Source organism: Osmerus eperlanus, chromosome 4, assembly GCF_963692335.1.
Source record: "Osmerus eperlanus chromosome 4, fOsmEpe2.1, whole genome shotgun sequence".
NCBI lineage: Eukaryota > Metazoa > Chordata > Actinopteri > Osmeriformes > Osmeridae > Osmerus > Osmerus eperlanus.
This window is the reverse complement of record NC_085021.1, coordinates 11,321,302-11,339,771: the sequence shown is the minus strand read 5'-3', so window position 1 is coordinate 11,339,771 and position 18,470 is coordinate 11,321,302. Positions and strand designations below refer to the sequence as shown.

At 41.6% G+C, this 18,470-nt stretch overlaps 1 protein-coding gene and 1 long non-coding RNA gene across 2 annotated transcripts; one reads left to right on the top strand and one right to left on the bottom strand.

Moving 5' to 3' along the window:
* Positions 1–465: 465 nt before the first annotated feature.
* LOC134018746 (inactive dipeptidyl peptidase 10) lies at positions 466–18,349 on the bottom strand. The gene is made up of 25 exons (XM_062458960.1): positions 18,198–18,349; positions 13,307–13,421; positions 12,838–12,933; positions 12,607–12,701; positions 11,908–11,979; positions 8,574–8,626; positions 7,922–7,997; positions 7,290–7,410; positions 6,950–7,104; positions 6,754–6,851; positions 6,509–6,632; positions 6,147–6,188; positions 5,933–6,037; positions 5,497–5,588; positions 4,693–4,740; positions 3,920–4,038; positions 3,778–3,825; positions 3,328–3,426; positions 2,803–2,869; positions 2,388–2,582; positions 2,246–2,300; positions 2,057–2,156; positions 1,894–1,952; positions 1,652–1,724; positions 466–1,563 (listed from the first exon to the last, which is right to left on the bottom strand). Exons 1-25 carry the CDS (start codon positions 18,234–18,236, stop codon positions 1,346–1,348), a joined length of 2,364 nt encoding a protein of 787 aa, XP_062314944.1. The 5' UTR covers positions 18,237–18,349; the 3' UTR covers positions 466–1,345.
* Positions 2,455–3,865, top strand: LOC134018747 (uncharacterized). The gene is made up of 3 exons (XR_009929956.1): positions 2,455–2,636; positions 2,797–2,887; positions 3,322–3,865. It is a non-coding gene; the product is annotated as an uncharacterized LOC134018747 (long non-coding RNA).
* Positions 18,350–18,470: the final 121 nt, after the last annotated feature.

The window sequence follows — 18,470 nt, the reverse complement described above, 5'->3', positions numbered from 1 at the left end:
CCTCTGAATATTATTTGTGCAATTGTTATCAGTAAAAAGTAGCCTAGCCTACTTGGTTTATCCTCAAGTTTCTGATTTATGAATTTATGAATGTCAAATGAATGAACGAAGGAACCATGTAGCCTAATGTTCGTCATTTCTGTCGTCTAAGTAATAAATTAAATTCTGAATAATGGTTTTCATATTTCGGCTTTGATTCTGTAAAAAATTTGACCTATTAGCAAGTAAATAATTAGTATGAATATTTATGTAGGCTATATAGACATCATAGTTTTCATAGGATTGCTGCTGGGCGCAGATGTTGCAATGGAACGTTCTATTGAGCTTCTCTTCTTGTGCTTCTATACTCTTTGGCCTGAGAGCGAGGAAAGTTAGGGTATAGATAGCTATTTATTTTGGTAACATGTAACATGATTGCATTGCTTTGACACGAAGCTGTGAAAAAGAATAACAGTCTTGCTGGAAAACATGGACTTGCTTCTTTATTGTGAAGGACTGGTGACAAAAAATGGGACATTTTAATTTCAATGACATTCAGTTTCAAACAGAGTACATGCGTTCACCAAGTAAGATACATGGTTTTGATTGACACTTAGCTAGGCTACAGGAGTTACAACCTACATTCTGTAGGGCATTCTGGAATATGTTTGTAGGTTTGCAACACACTGTCATATAACATTTCAATAAAATGTTTGCATTTGCAAAGCACATGAAATACAACAACAAAACAACATTTGTTTACAAAAGTAAACAAATTACTAAAACAAAACACAAACCATCCAAAGGATTTGAAGAAAATGTGCTTTTGTTTTAATGAGGAGTTTGGCAAGTTGAATTGCATCCATAAAGACTTGCCAAAGACACATACAGTTACCATAGAATCATTCAAGATGCATGAAACCAAACTGTCAGTTTGGAAGCATTTCAGAAAGGACATGGTATTATTTGTTTAATTTAATGCAATGAACCAGCACGTTCAGTGATCAGTTGTTGGGTAAATCTGCAAGGAATCAAAACAAGAGGAATGCATTGTAAACCACTCCACATCATGCAGCCATTGTAATGACATGCATGTTTCATTACTTGTGAACTTTAAGTCAAGTCAGGAGCAAGTTACCTATCCCAGATACCGACTTAGTGATCAGTAGAGTCAAGGGACAAGGTAAATCAATTCAAACAGGTTGGAGAGGATATAGTATATTCCCAAAGTTGTTGAGACATCCGTTTATCCATTGTGATTGGTCCACACTCCTGTGCTTTTGTGTGTCGTAGGTCAGGCCCAAGGCAATGCATAAGACAGTATTTCTCCCAGGTCCACCTCTCCAGAGGAACAGGAAGTCCCTACTCAGTCCTCCTCATCCTCTGGTTCCTCCACAGGTGCCTGCAGGAGGCTATGCCTAAGACATGTTTGGAGGTAGTGCACCAGTGTCCGCTGAAAGTGCTGGATGCTGCATTGCTCCCACAGGGTGTGCCCCCCATCTGGGTACAGCTGCAAGGAGTAGTTGGCCTCTACCTTCACCAGACGGCTCAGGAGCTCAGCACTGTGCTGGAAGTGTACCCTGGCTTTGAAATCACAAACAAACACATGCACATAGATGACGTTTGCAGGAACAATTTCATCTATTTTTTTCAAACCATCTGTGATATTTACCATCTGCAGTTCCATGCAGTATGAGAAAGTTCTCCTCCTTCAGCTTGGTGACCTCCTCCAGCACAGAAGCCATCTAAAGAAATGAAAGAGACAAATAACCTTCTATTGCTCTTAACATGTCAGTATCTTCATACAGCAATAGTTTCACTTCTTTCAAATAATATTGTATATATTATAGCTTGTATTCAAAATAATAGTTAATTAATTAAGAGAAGAGCACTGTTGATATGAAAGATACTCACTAAGTAAGTGTGCTCATCTTTTACAGGGAGTCCCAGATACCTCTCTGAGAAGGCAGCACCTAAAACATGTGAAATCGCTTTAATCTTTAAGTAGTGTACCATATGTATGAGTTTTATATTCACTTGTAAAACATGGTAGGAACAAGGCAAAGTCCAGACTCACTGTATAGTTTGAAGTCTGTTATAGGAGCTGCAGCCGCTGCACATCGAAATAACTTCTCAGTTGCAGCTAGCATCTTGAGGGTTACATAACCACCAAAAGCCTAGAGACAGAGAGAACTTTGTATTTTGTACTTTGTATCCACCTTGTATAGATTGAGATAGAACAGAACCGTCGATTCCAGATAGTAACCTTGCCATAAAGGGCCATACGTCGATCATCAATGTAGGGGAGTTGCATCAACCACCTACGATTGAAGTAGAAAATGAGTACGTCAATGAAACAGATATTGCCCATATAATTTATTGACTGTATTATATTACAAGACACTAACTCTACAACTCCAAGCTGATCTTTGACTCTCAGTGAGCCAAGCTTGCGTGGGTCATTTGCAGGGGCCTTCTGTCCCCGTCCATCACCACTCCTGCCATCCACCCAAGCTAAGGCCACGTCATGAGAGCTGAGCAGGACCTCAGGCCAGCCCAGGGCAAACTCCTCTGTCACTGACTGACTGCCTGGAACTCCATTCCTGCAGAGCAAGATAGACATGAACAACTAATTTGGAGCTTGAAAAATGGTAGAGGTCAGAAACTGTTTTTTACGTATGACAAACATACAATTTTTTTTTGTATGTTTGTCATACGTAAAATAATGTAACAGCGTGTAACAGGTAACAATAACTTGAACAATGCTAAGTATTTTTTAAGTAACTATCACAAATAACTGCTGTCTATGCATTACAGACTTACACAATGATGAGGAGCGGGTGGAGGTTGGCTTCAAACCCCTGAGGCAAGGACAATTTCAGGTGGAGGTCTGATGAAAACAAACATGGTACACCAAGTCCACTGTTGCAGACTTCATCAGTATTCCCCCTTACACCACCAGTAGATGAGCTCTCCTGGGCCTCGTGTGTCATTCTAATGACGCAAACATTGAAAACACAGACAGGCATGCACACACACACTCCTAACACACACATTCCTAACACACACACTCCAAAACACTTACACAATCACATTGACTGATTTTCCCCACTCCCCTAGAGATGGTGTTATTCAGGTTTATCCTCCCATTGAGACCTAATCAACAAATTGAAACCCTTTACTCGGTAATTGTAATTGGTGCTCTGCTATGTTTAGCTTGATCTTTACCAGCCTCTTGTTAGATACAGCACAGTAGACTGGACTATCAGATAATTTAAATTACTTGCTTGATGTTGATCTTTAAAACTCAGTCTGCTGTGTGTGTTTGGATGTGTTCCACAGGTATACCATGGTTATCTGCTGAGAGTGTCTTGAACAGGGTCTCGGAGAGTCTCTTTCCCTGTAGTGCTTCAGAGAGAGGTGCATTATCCTCCATAACAATGTAACCTATCGAAAGAAAGAACTATTGTTTTCAAATATGCCTATACAATCGAGAATGCAGCTGCAAATTCTCTGCAAACAGACAATTCCACCCCAAAAATGAAATTTGGACACATAATAATTTCAATATTGATATTCACGTGGATTATTTCCCCTTAACTTTATTTGAAGTCTGAAATGTGAAGAATCTTAGAAGGTGTGGAGAATCTTTTTGAGTTTTTGAGCCATAGGAGGTTTTTAAAATGTGTGTATACTGCCCTCTACAGGCTTCTGTGCAGTGCTTTATAATGGAGCTGGGAGAGCAGGTTTGGCTTAATGAATTGAAGTAAAAATGTACAATATGGTGAAAAAACTCACTGGAAGGGTCCTTTGTACTGTGAACGGTAACTTTAGGGATCCCAGGGCCTAAGTGTATATGGTTAAATAAAGACATTTGTTTTCAAATTAGTTTGATTATACTGAGCACTGATGATCCAGTGATTGTGTTCCAAGCACTTACCAAGGCAATCGAGTGTGAAATATGTCCGATTGGGGCTGAACTCGGCTTTAAAAAAGCTGCATCCATCTAATAAATTGCAGGTGAGACACTGGCGTTGGAAAACCCCCTCCAGGTTCGCACTAGAATTTTTTTTGTAGATTATCAAAAAATTAGATAACAAACTATTCTTCTTTACACTGTCCTTTTAAAGAAAAGAACCAAAAACACAGTATGTTCACAATCCAGTTTACCCTCTTTCCAGATTACTTTGACCAAGCCCAAAGCAGTGTTATAAAGAAACTGCATGAAATATATAAGATAAATGTGTGAGGGTCTGAGAACGTTAATCACAGGTTGTGGATCAGTCTCAACATCGACACTCGTGCTGTAGCCCAGCACCTTCCCATCCACTCAGCTTGCTGCTTCTCTGATAAATGTGTTAGCTGGGCAGTCTTCCTGCAGTGCACTGGAGAGGAAGCTCTTCATCTGCTACATAATAGCCCCTGAGCTCACTTGTCTAAACACCTACCTTCTTTATAATGGTAGCAAATTATACAGCCCTTATTCCCTTGAATTCCCAGCAGTACTATATGGAATTGGGCCGCTACCAACCTAATTAATATCTTTATATTTACTGAACATCTCTGGAAATAGTAATGTAGGTAAACTGAGATGCAGTTCGTTCTCCACAAAAAAAGTTAATATATAGAGAATACAAAGCAGATTAGTATAACCAGGCAGTCACAGAATTAGTACATTATGTTTGAGGATGTTTTAGAGAGGTCCAACCTTACCTGTACAGATGTCTGCTCTCTCTGGATTCTTCTGTGCTTAGAAAATATCTGCATTGAGAGATGATTAATCATGTAATTAATTTACCCATCAAGGACATACAATAAAACATCACTGAGATTTTTAAAAACAATACATTTTAATACTTCACCCAGCTATTGTATCACAGTATCACAGTAGAACATGCAATGTGCCGCTGTTGAAGGTGAATTATGGTATTAAATATAGAGTATGATTTAACTCTGAAATGCAGCATCTATCCAGCCAAATGTGTGACCACAGTGTGAGTGGTTTGCTTTGAGGAAAACAGAACAGCCACCACATGGGCTTTGGGACTGCAACCATCTGGTTTCACCTGCAGCTCTTCCTCCCAGAATCCTCTGTGCTGCCTCTGGATTCCTCAGTCTGTTTGAGTGTATGGAGTTTTTCCTCCCAAGTCTGATAGTGAAGGCATGAATACTGCTCAGTTCAGGATGAGTCTAATCTTGCACAAAGCTCAGATCTAATTCCATCCTCTGAAGTCTAAACTCAGACATTAAGATATTTTTTTTAGGTAGAGTTCTCTGCCTTCCTAACTCTGATGAATGATCTGATCATAGTTTTGATCCTTCACTGGGCATCAGGAGGACATTTCTCTGCTAATCCGGCAGTAATCAGTTGTCACCTTAATACATGCTGAGCCAATATCAAGCTGCAGTTTTTTTATGATATCTCTAGTCTCTCTCCTAGCTCTTGCATGTCTGTGTGAGATGCTGTGACATCCAGTGGTAGAGCCGGAGGGGGGTTCTATGAGGCATCACACTTACATCTTCCCTGCCTCCTCATCCAGGGCACACAGAAAAGTGACATCCCAGTTCCCAGATGTCAGAAACCGCGGAGGGCCTGACGGCCCCGTAGGCTGTGTCACAGGTAGGGAAAGAGAAGAGGAGAAAAATGGCAGAAACAGGCTGATATTTTGAGACTGAGAAAGATATACCCCTATGACTAATTGATTAGAATACCCTCACGCAATGCTATTGATTTAAGCATTTATTAATAGCTCAGAAGCTTGGTATTGACAAATTATGCTCACTAACATTTTTACAAATTCCCCACGGAAATTGAATCCCTTTGGGAGAAAATAGCCTTTAAGTTATCTGCTGTTCAGTTCTGTAATCTCAGTTTTGTGCCACCCTGTGGAAAAGTAAACAGGCATGTTATCAGTAAACTGTTCAGCAGGACAATACTGGGGTTCCAACTGACCTGGACAGGGAAGCTGGCAATGTGTCGGAACTCTCCACGAGCCCCCTGTTTGGCTGGCAGTGTCAGGAAAAACAAGGAGCCGTCTGCTGAGAACAATGGCACCTCCTGTTGAATCAGTTTGAAGGTTAGGGTGAACCGAATCCAGCAAATATCAGTGTCAGTGATTGTTTTTCTAATGAATATCAATACATTTTAAATTGATTACTATTGCTACCTGTCGTTGGTTTTGCATCAAGTCCATGACCATCTTGTATTTCTGGGAATTTAAGATCATATAGATAAGGAAATATGTTACAACAATGCAGCCAGAAAGTAAATGCTCCTCACTCCACGAGGGATGTGTGAAGGTAGCAAAACAGAAAAAACATACTGCAGTGCATCATTGAAAATTCCACGCACACAGAAATATGACCATAAAAATGGGAGGCGGGGGGGATTGGGAGCTTAAGAGAATCAATGCCAACTCGACCAGACTTTATATTAGATGTAAAAAAGAAAAGAAAAAAGATTACTTAAAGAGTGTTGCACAGCATTGTAAATCCACCACACTAATGTGAATGACCTTTGATACCTTACCTCTAAGCAAGCCCCTGTGGTAGCCTCGCACACACAGAGCACTGATTGGTTCTGGGAGCGATTCAACCAACGAACCGCTAGCCGGGTGCTGCTGGTCCAAGTCACCATGGAGATGTAGCTGTCTCTATGAGGGATGTTGTTGGAGAGAGGACAGTGACAGAGAAACAGAAAGAGCTACCACATTTTTATATGAACTTCATGAGAGTTTTTTTCCTGCTTGAGAGGTTGGTTTGGGGTCCTAGTACCTGGCATTGAGGTTGTCTGGAGGGATCATCTCCAGAGTGTGAGCTGGACCATATAGATTCACTACAAACAGACTGACTGCAGGAATACTGGAACCAGCCTGCCCGGAGAAAGAAATGTATCATAAAAGGAGGAAGAGGTGAATGAAATATTGAATGAAATATTCAATAAGTCAAATTCTGAAATAGTCATTTCTACCTTAGGGTAAGGATAGAGAACATTGGAGGGGTAGAGGCTGCCTAAGAAGTGTGGTATATCCATTAAGGGAGTAGCTGAGTTATTGATGGTGAGGTATGCCAATCGGGCCCCATCAGCAGACCACCAGTGGCTAGGATAGGACAGAAGTATCTCCTCTGTTGACAGTTTAATGAGAAGAGCAGGACAGTCAAGAAGAAAATTGCAGATTGTGAATCAAATCTGAAATATTATGCATAGCTAAGGCCCATTCTCAAGTTGCAACGCAGTTCTCAAGTAATTCAACCAACATACAGTGGTGTGACAGGTAGACAGGACTTAGAGGAGGCGCTGCATCATTTACCCTCGTAGGTCCAGTCAGAGATTCCATTGACCACCTGCTCCTCCTGGCCTGTGGCTGTTAGCCGCAGAGCCCTGCTGGTCACGTCTGGCTGGTAGTAGATATCTCCCTCAAACACATAGGCCTGGCAGCAGCACAGTGACAGACTTAATCCGTTATCAAAGACAGATACAGGGCTCAGTGCTGGCTGGCTGAATCAAACGTCAGGCTCGGTCCAAGATCGAATGCATCATCAGCCAGCCAGGCGAGAGCCAATATATCTTTACTTGGCAGATACACTGTTGTAGATGAACACAGACATTGCACCAAAAACAAATGACTCAATCTGAACAAAACTATAATAAATGATGAGCAAAGGAATGAGTACCCATCACTGCCATTATATTTTGTCAATATATATTTGATTAGAAATATTATTATTATATATTTTCAAGTCTCTCTAAAAAGGCAAATTATTATGGATGTAATTGGTTAAAATAATTATTTAAGGACACAGTTTATTATTGTAATAACAGATAGTTATGAATGAATGTGTGTCTGTGTGTGTGTGTGAGAGAGAAAGAGAGGCAGAGAAAGAGAGACGAAAAGACAGACAGAGAAAGAAGGAGAGAGAGAGGGAGAAAGAGGAGTCTTACCAGCTGGTTCCCCTGAGGACCCCAGGCTGCATACTGTAGCACAGCCCTGCCACCAAGGTTAAGCTCAGTGAGATCTCTGGACACACACACACACATCCTCTGTTAGCCTCTTTAAAACCATTATTGGATAGAGCTCTGAGATCCGTCCATGCCTATTGTCAAGCTTGTTCTTTAAAAAAAAGGTACGATGCGAATTGCAAAACCAAACAGAGACTCAGGTCGGATCATGCAATGACATAACACTGTAAAAGTGTTCAAAACTGATCTTCCTTCAAACAGGCACACATATTTCTTCAGTGCATATCCAGGAAGGTCAAAAGGGCAGATCCTTCTAAAGTCCCTTCAGAGGCATCTGTCCTCCTTAAATACTCCAGGTCCAAACTTTTATCCAGAGACACTAAAGAGCCTCTGACTGATCGGCAGGCAGGCAGGAATTCCTGGCTGTGATCCATGTACTCTAACCCTGACACAGGTTTATCACTGGCCCACGGGGAGAGAAAGGTGATCGGAGATGATGGATGTTGGACAGAGAAATGAAGTTCTGATGCGAGGGGACACACTTGGAGGAACTTGAGCAGTCCAGGGTCTCCTTGCATTGGCAGTGCACATGCCCAGTAGCAGCCCATGCATCGGCATTCCTGGCTCTACCTACCCAGTAGCAACAGTGTAGATAGCATAGGAGGCTGTGAAGGACTGAGAGAACACCTGCAGGAGGTAGAGGACATAATGGGCACCAGGATGCCACAGTTACATAGAAAACACATTTATTGCCAGGCACGCACACACACAAACATCTATTGAACACACACAGGATAAAAAAACACAGAGTAACCCCATTGTTTTGATGGCTAAATAAACCAATAGGCTATCGTTTGGAAAGGGAAGGTAATGCAGTGGTCTTAATAGGGCAAGAAACCAGGCCAGCATGTTCATCTGTGAGACTGCATCACCACATACAGGGCGTCAGATGGGATAATGAAACTAAACCTGATGTCCTTGTCCCTCTATGGTAAAAGAGATGACTTTGCATCACGTAAATGATGTCATATATGGAAGAGGATGGGAACTAAGTAAGACATCTCATTAAAATAAGAGCTATGATAGTCAATCACATTAGAGAGATATGAAGTGGCAATGCTTCTCTGACACAGTTATTAGATATAAGACCATCAAAAGATCCAGTGCAAATGTGCGTGTTTGTTACTTGGGAGATGGAGCCAAAAAATACCTATGGGATTTTACAAAAGCAAGCATACTAAATCCTTCTATTCGTATCTAAATCCAGCAGGTACCTTTGACACACTACCCTCAACAAGCAAGTCCCCAAAACATCAAATGTCACATCTTCCATGCAGCATACTTAACAGTGTCATAGTACTATCCCCGTGTTGTTATGGATATATAGGAGAATGCTTGAAAGGGAGAGGTTTATGATTGGCAAACAAAAGGAATTAAGGCAAGGACATAAAAGAAAGAACTGATTTGGGATTTGGTCTGAGTCTCATCACAGCCAGATATTGGTTCTGAAATATAAAGCTGGCCACAGGGACAGCCATACAAGTTACTGCTCAAGTTGCTACAATAGCAACAGGACACATTAAAATGTCAAGAGAACATTGGCCCGGGGAGATAAGGGATGGGGAGCAGAGTCACACGGATTCAAAGGTAAGTGGCTGTTTAACAGGCAACAGAAAAAAATTAGTGGATGTGTTTACTTACTGCTTGGCCAGCAGAGGCTGTTGTGCCATCAGCACTCTGGTTAATTAGCTCTTTAGAATTGACCAACAAAGCCAGAAATCTGGTTCATCTTTTTTGTTTGGGAAGAAGAGGTTGAGGGAAAGAGAAAGCATAACGTGTGTGTGGATGTGTTTTTTAAAGAGAGAGTGAAGGGAAGGAATGGAGAATATATTCTAATGTGGCCCCAAGTACGTAGGCCATAAATCCTTCCTCCCTGTTCCACCAAAATGTTTTGCTCGTCTCCACATTAGTACCGCAACCCCCCCCACACACAGCCACCCTCCACACCAAATGAAGAGCCACACTGTAAACCAACTGGAGTGTGTGCTCACAGGGGAGAAGGCGACAATGGGACTGTAATGAGATTACACCACCTCTTGTGTGAGGACAGATATTGGAAGGTCTTGTGTGCGTGTGCTGTAGTACACACACTATGGAGATCATAGAGTCCTCTCTCTGGTGCCTCAATGTGCTACCCTTGATACCAGTCACCAATTGGCTGTTGCTGCAGGAGAAGACCCAACTCTGTTTGCATTTTCCTTGCCCTCTAAAATTGCACAGTCTTGGTTACCTGTCTGGCTGCCTTTTCTCATTTCCTCCCCATCATCAATATTCTTCGTACCCCTTCACACCACCCTGGTTTCTTTCACAGGCATACACATGTACACATACACGTGTGATTCTTTGACGTTCTGCAGAATGTATCAGCCCTTTGCCGCAGGAGCTGTGAGGTCTATATCCACCCTCACCCCGTCACTTTTAACTATACCCCTCTAACCCTTTTTAAAATCCATTTATTTTTTGCCCAAGGGGCACAAATCTCCCCAAAGCCCCAACAGCTAATACCAAATCCAGAGGAGAAGCCTTTCATCAACACCCATAGTCCCCTCTACCTTTCTTTCCCTAGCAGCCCTCTCCTGTTAGCAGATCCCCATTCTTTTACACCCTTTCTGATTGATTTCGATTTGACAGGGGGATCTAAAGGTGAATAGTGCATATCACATATATTTCTGCCATTCTTAGATGCACACCGCTTCTTTACCCAATAAGGATGGGTGCCTGCTTCAAACAGCTTTAGTCAGCAGAAAACCTCCAGAGATAGAATAGGTATAAAGTAAAGGAGAGAGAGGCATGGAAAGTGTTAGACCAAAGAAAGCAGAACAGAAAAGAAGGATGAAATATATCCCTCCTGTAAACCCATCACACACACAGACACACATTCAAATACATTTGCACATGTGACATGCCTGACTGGGCAAGAGAACATACGGTACACACTTGTTCATACTGGGAGAATACAGATGGGCAGATAGAATGATACAATAGGGAAATCGTTTATGCTAAATTAGAGAATAAAATTCAAATCTGGACAAGAGCTGAAATCCTTATTGAGCTGCATTCCGATATGATACTGCACATGTATGATCAATCACTAAATTATACATTGAAAGAGCATGGCCTTTTCTATGTGAAATGAACACACCAGTCTCTGCAGCAACTATACTGGTCAACATGGTAATAAATGGCATGTACGTTTACATAGACAATGACCAAGATTTGCCGTGAAGATGACAGTGATCAGTCAAAAAAATACTGAGGGAGAAAGAGAGAACTGAGAGAAAGAGCTGGAAAGGATAGTAAAAAGAAAGAGATAAATAACTGTATGTGATGGGATTATTTATAAAACAAAAATGTAATAACAGCTAATGTTATTTAGCTGTTATTACACCTGTTATTACCCCTCCCACCACCAACTGATCTACATCAAACTGATCAGTCTCCCTCTACCATCCTCCTCTTAAACCCCTTCCCCCATCAGCCAGTTTAATTCCCTATACATTTTTCCCAGTGATTTGCTTGTGTCTGTATTACAGCGTGCTGAGCTACGGACTGCTGCAGCAGCAGAATCCTCCCTCCCCCTTCTCCCCCTCTTTCTCTGCTGTTTCATAAAGGGGATATCTCCACTTTCCCTTCTTCGACTGACTTTTCAGCACTGGATTCACATCCATGTAGCTGCTGTATTACAGCTACAAGTATGACAAAGAACTGTATTTGGTTGCTGAAAGAACCTGATATTTTAATGGATTGTCTTATGATAATGACTAGAATTCCATTATGTGCTGCATGACAGTGTGCCTTATATTAAACAAGGGGATTGAATGAGGAGCTAAATTCTCTTTGGGGGATGTTTTACACTTGCTTTCTTTCAAATGTAATCAGTAAAAGGCTGCTTCTGAGGCTAAACTCACCGGTCTGATGTTGTAGGACAGCATGACAAATCTCTTGTCTGCAGACACCTGGAACTTAGTAGACGTCAGGTCCTGTTGGAAACATCAAAATCCATACTTATCAGCAAGTCTCTCTGATCTCCATTCAGCCATAACCTTACAGCCATCCTCTAATGAACAAGCTTAGTGAAGCTTCGAAACTGAGATAGATCTCTCTAGGAACAACTGTAGCTGGTTTACTGCATCAAGCACAAAATGTCGAAAACTGTTCTTGGCTTTTGTCTGTGTACAGGATTAACTAAGCTGAGGAGATGACACATCGAATGACAATTCAGTGGAACTACAGAACAGAAACATCTCCCTCTCCTGACAACAGTACCCAGTTTGGTTCCTAGGCAATGACCCATATAAGTCTGTCACTGTCGTGCCGAGGCGGTGTTCAAAGTGATACCCTTGCTTGAAAAATCTCTTTGAAGCAATAAGTTGAGGGGCTCAAACTGGGAAACCAAATAGGACAAAAACGGGTTTAAATTGTCACACAGCCTCAACATCCAGGTGTCTATTCGTCTTGATGGAAAGATGTTTAACAAACGTTCTACATTCTCTCTCAATACGCAGGCACATCTCTATTGACCCATCCATTTGTCCAGCTGTCCAGGTTCAAGAGCCAATCAATATTGAGATTGGTCTCTTCCCCCTGGAGGCAGATGTCTCTCTCACCAGGGAGCTGTTGTCCAGCAGGGTGGATGTAAGGTTGCTGTCGAGGCTGTATGACATGACATGTCCCTCTCTGGTGAGCACAGTGACCTCATTATCTGAAAAGAACAAGAGAAGGAACATTCTTTTTTCTTCTCACCAGTGGCTTAAGGTTGTTAACTTGCTAAATGCTTCTGTGACAGCATGGTCAGCTGAGGTTATCTAGGTAGCTGCAGGAAAAGGGGGCTGTCTTACCATTTAACCAGGCCACACTGGGGTCATGAACTTTGAACTTTTCACTCTCAAGATCATCCATGGTAAGGCGAGATTGGAGTAACAGTTGTGACTCATCTTTAAAATGAGAGAAAGAGAGGGAGAGGTTTAAAATAGGCACTACTTGTGCCATACCATTTCCAGCGAAAACACTATAATTGTAACAGGAAACATTTTCCAATAAAAGACAGGCATAACACAGCTACTTAGCATAGTCCTTAACATAGAGCACAGAGTGTGCCTGTGAAAGTGGGCACATTTGTCATTCTTAGTTTGTTTAGTCATTTTTCAAACGTCCCTGTTCATGTTTGTCTGATAAAAATCCATGTGTGTTCGGTCACACTCGTCCTCCCACACACCCTATCTTTCTTCCTTCTTTCTCTTCCTCATTCTCTTTTTCTCATCTACCTATTTTCATTCGTACCCTCTCCCATTCTATCCATTCTCTTACCGGGGGAGAGGATGATGACTGATAGAATGACCAGTGACATAACAGACAGAATCACCACCATTGCGATTCCAATGCCTTTCCAATTCCGTGGAGGACCACTTGAACTACCCAAATCCTGCAGGAAAAAGTACACACACACAAAGACACACACATACACACACAGAAAAAACACACACAAACAACACTCTGCAATGAGTGTTGGCACAGCTTGGGGAGCAAACATTAGTGCTGCTTCATTTCCACCATCTCACAGTTGGGGACTTCTCCTTGACATGCGTATAAGTACAATGAGCTTCTGGGGGGAAAGAGCAGCCCCCACAATGACAGAAATCCTAGTCATTTAAAGTCAGTCTCCTTAAAACTCAGCAAAAGACTGTGTGCCAGTGAAACATTTGAAGTTAATTGAAGGCTGAAATAATTTAGTGATGCCATAATTTCCCCATTTCATTGCCTTATTTCACCTGTTAGAACTCTAATGGGGCATGTGGGTGGGGGAGGTATGGTATGGGATCATGAAATATGGAAACAATGACACTTGAAACATAAACAGTCATCTTACTGAAAGAAAAACTATGTTGAAATCCATAGCAAAAAGGTGCTATACTCCCTGCACTACGATTTGCATATATTGCGCTCAACTGACATTGAGGCAATACAAAATCTGCATTTATGACTGATAAGAATTAAACATACACTAAGTTTAAGATGATACAATCCCATGCATGACCACTGTTACCAGACAGAGAGAGAGAGTAAGAGGAGTAGCTCTATCTTTGCAGCCTACATTCTCTCCTCAGGCAGGCACAGGGCCACAGCTATCAGTCACAATTAAACACAATTTCAGACCATTCCAGGGCTACCCTCCGCTCCTATCTAATGAGAGGCTGTGGCTCGGTGCTAGGGGTGGAGTATGAGAGCTCAATCACAGAGCAGACATAGGGCTCAGCCTCCATCATGGCCACCTCTCTGCCGGTCGTGTCCTCAGAGCTTCAGACGTCCCCAACACCTTCCTCCAGGCCTTGTACAGGGCGGGAGGGTAGGGGAAGGGGGGGTTGTATGGCAATGCATCCATCCGGTTGACTGGTTGACAGATTACCATTCCTCCGCTCTCCCTGTGTGTCACCAGCTGTCTCTGAGTAAGTGCAATAAGCCACTGTTGCAGACACACACATACTTCTAATGTACTTATCCACAAGCCTTCACAAGCTACAGCCCTCATTATTAATATAAATACCATGTAAATAGACCTATTATCAAAATAAAAAAATAAAAAGATACCGATATAGATCTTTCAGATGTGTTTCAGCGTGTGATTTTTTTTATAACACTGAGTACACCTTTCCTCCCTATCTGAGAGCAATCACCTGCATTCTAAGGCAGTGTCTCCCTCTGCTCATCATGGAAAACGAGAGATAGATCCCATATCTTGATGGGTTGCCAGCATGGGCACCCGCCAAGGTCTCATCTTTAATAGATTGCCCTGGCTCCAGCTTTATAACACGTTCAAATTAAAGCCATACTGCTGGGCCAGCAGGGAGACACACAAAGTGATGTTTCTACCCTCCTGCGAAGGCCAGAGCTGGTATCCCAGTAAACAAGGCTCTTCTCATCTTCTGTCTCTTTTATCCCTTTCTACTTTATCAGATTCCTTCTTTGCTCTCAGTTCCTCAGTATACAGTGGGCTTACACCATTCAATTTGATAGGTTTATGTGAGATATTGGGATTGTGGATAGTATACACACAGCTAATAACAGTGCTTTCTGATGTGTGCTCCACTATTACTGTGTGCATCTGTGCTGAAACATCCCCCACCATCACAGCCTAATGGGATGCACCATGACTCCATCAATACCCCTGAGAACAGAAATTAGACAACACTTCTAATTAAGGTCATACTCTTGTAAGACAGACGGGGTGAATCCTGTGTTAGGGGAAGAGAGAGTTTTGTTAAATTTGCAAATGAGACACAGATAGAGGAACAAAATCCCCAGTGTGAATACAGAATCATAGCTGAGTGGTGAGTGTGCATGTACCTAGTAGTGCATGGTCCTTATGGTATGAACTGCAGGCGTTGGCAGTCAGTTAAAAGATTGGCTGTGGGACAGACCATATCTATCTCATTTGATGGACATCACAATGTCTCAGTGCAGACTTTCTGCTGAGCCAGATCAAAACCGAGGCATACATATTCCTGTGTGAACCATCCATCCATGCTACTCAGGTCCAGAAGAGCTTACGGTGAGGCATTGATGAAGCTGTCAGTCAAATAAAAAGGCAGCTTTGCACCACGAAATTGAGCTTTTTACGTATGGATAACTGTCTCTTGGGGAAAGCCCTTTGTGAGAGACCTCTACAAACATTAGTTGAGTTGCATTAGAGAAAACAGAGCTACTACCATTGCCAAAACAGCGAGGGGAATTTCACTCCAAATGGGAGGATCGATGCAAGGTGCAGTAGAACAAGGTCCAGTGGGAAACAATTAATACAAGGATTGCAGACTGTAATGGGGGCTTTTGGTTAAAAAGGCCACTAGAGAGTCTGTCCCTGCAAAGTACATCGTGAGGAATAACAGCATACCTTTTGACAGCAAGTCCTGAATATGATAATTTCAACCAGGAGGTTGGCTAACTGTAATTATAAATTTAAATTAAACACATAATCAAAGGAACCTCGTTGCACTGACTGAGCATGGAGGAATAAGGGCATAACACCAGATGCAGTTACTCACTTGGTAGCCTGTGCACCACAGCTGCAGTACAGCAGTAGGGGGAGATTCCAAGGAGCATCACCATTCATGAACAAGACTCAAGGGATGTCCTTAACTCTATCCTCTATAGTTGAGGTGGGGGAATACTGCAATAAATCATTCTGCAGGCAGTTAAGCAACTGTTGAAGGATACTGTCACTGATCTGCACAGCTTCTCCTCAATCCCAGCAAATACAAATCAACAAAGGGTCTACTATTTAACAATTTCCCTGTAAAGCAAAATGTTGTCAAAGAAGACATAACATATTGGCAAAATAAACTTTTTCAATGTATCTTGTTGGATATAATTTCAATTCATTGTAAATATCAGGCGACAAATAATGAGTGATATCTCTGGATGAAATATACATACTTGGCAATATAATGTATTTCCTTCCTCAAACGTGTGCAATTTTCACTTGGTTTTGCGTCATCGGGATTCTGGCATGGATCCACAGTTATTGAATGTATCACTGTGCTTAGATTAATGTTTAGATTATACCATACACAAAATAGGCATATGCATGACATATTTCACATGCCTTTTCTTTTTCTCATCCCCTTATTTACTATATTGCTCTAACCAGAATAATAATCGCTCTTGCCTTCCCTTGTCATTCCCATCTGAACAAGGTAGGAGAGATTAGATCATGTGTAAAATGAAGTGGGATGACAGTTCGCCCTCCAGACAAACGACACACAATGCAGCACTGGTCTCAGTCCCATAAAAAACCTACAGCTTTAGCCTACCCTGCTGCAAGGCAGCCCCACTGTCTTTTTCCTTTCATGCATCCCACCAAACATTACTGCATAAAAGGGCTTTAGCCTTTGCCACACAGCCTCAGCCCAACCTATATCCTTCTCCTCAGAGCCCATGCCTGGGAAAAAGGCTTGTTGATGCCATTGACATGTGTGTGGTAGAGGTTGTGTGTGAACAAGCTAACAGCACACAATAATTCCTACAAGATTTCTAAAACGCTATAACCAAGTTGCAAAGAAATTGTGTTTTGCTTAGCTGTACATTGATTAGGATTGGGCAGTAACACAGTGCAACAATTTCCTAAGAAAAGATTATGGCTACACTGCATGGTGTTTTGTGGCATACTGGCCTTGCTAAACTAAAAAAGGCTAACTCCAAATTGCCACCACATGCTTTGCCATTTTTTATTCCATAAATTTCAGAAGTTACATTCCATACAGTTTGACCGTAAATATATGTTTGTTTAAGAAAATACATGTAGCTAATGTAGACTATTTCAATAATGTTAAATATGTGCCATAAGCACCCTGCATTGATTCAAAGATAATTTCCTGACAGAAATTTATATTTTGGGGATTTTACATCCCATGTACACCTGACAACTAAGCAGTGCTTAAGCCATCAATGTCAGACTGTTTTCTAAAACGTTTGTAGAAATAAGAAAATAGCGGAATGGAAAAAAAGGATTAACCCTAAGTATTGTATTATTTATGATCAAGAGCTATTGAAAATGGTTGTCAGTTAAGAAGATTCCCAAACATCTTATTTAAGTTTAAAGAAGGCTAAGACCCCAGCATTCCATAGAATGCTATTCAGTGAACTGTTTCAAATCAGACTACAGGATACATTACTGGGATCATAAATATAAAATATTTTCATATAGTCATATAGTGACAAACTGTGCTGTATTGTTTATTATTCCATTATAAAGTTTTAACAACATCCTTTAACGACTCAAGTCTGAAATTACTTCTTGGTGAAACTGTGTTATTAAATAATAGCCTAACATTTGCTTTAAGAAGGCAACCGAAGCTGCAGAAAAGTGAAACTGAACAAAACTCATTAAGATAAAGACAGCCACCATCAAAAGGGATAGATCGTGTGGTATGGATGCTGGACCAGCACTGCAGTGAAAGAAGTCAGTCTGGCTCAAGAGAAGAGGTGATTCGGTTGATTGAAAAAGTATGAATGAAAGCTTAATATGTAAATCCATGAAGTAGTCTACTAATCGATTGTCACATTACGCCGATTTGACGAAGAATCGCTGACTTCGCACAGAATTAAGTAGCTAATACACAGACACACACACACACCTGCTAGACATGCCATACACGTTAAATGAATTGCCACAAAATAAAGGCATAATAACTGAAACAAACAATACCAGGTCAGTGGTCATGTTCTGTTGAGTGGTGGCAATCATCTTTGTGGGCTTCAACAATAGTCTGCTGGAATGGGAAAAAAACGTAGATCGCGCTTTGCCGCTTACTTGTTCTGCATGCTATCGCGCTGTTCTCAAGTTGATCAAGAAATCTCTCCCTCCCTCTCTCTCTCTCTCTCTCTCTCTCTCTCTCTCTCTCTCTCTCTCTCTCTCTCTCTCTCTCTCTCTCTCTCTCTCTCTCTCTCTGTGTCTCTCGACACCCCCCTCTTTGTCTGT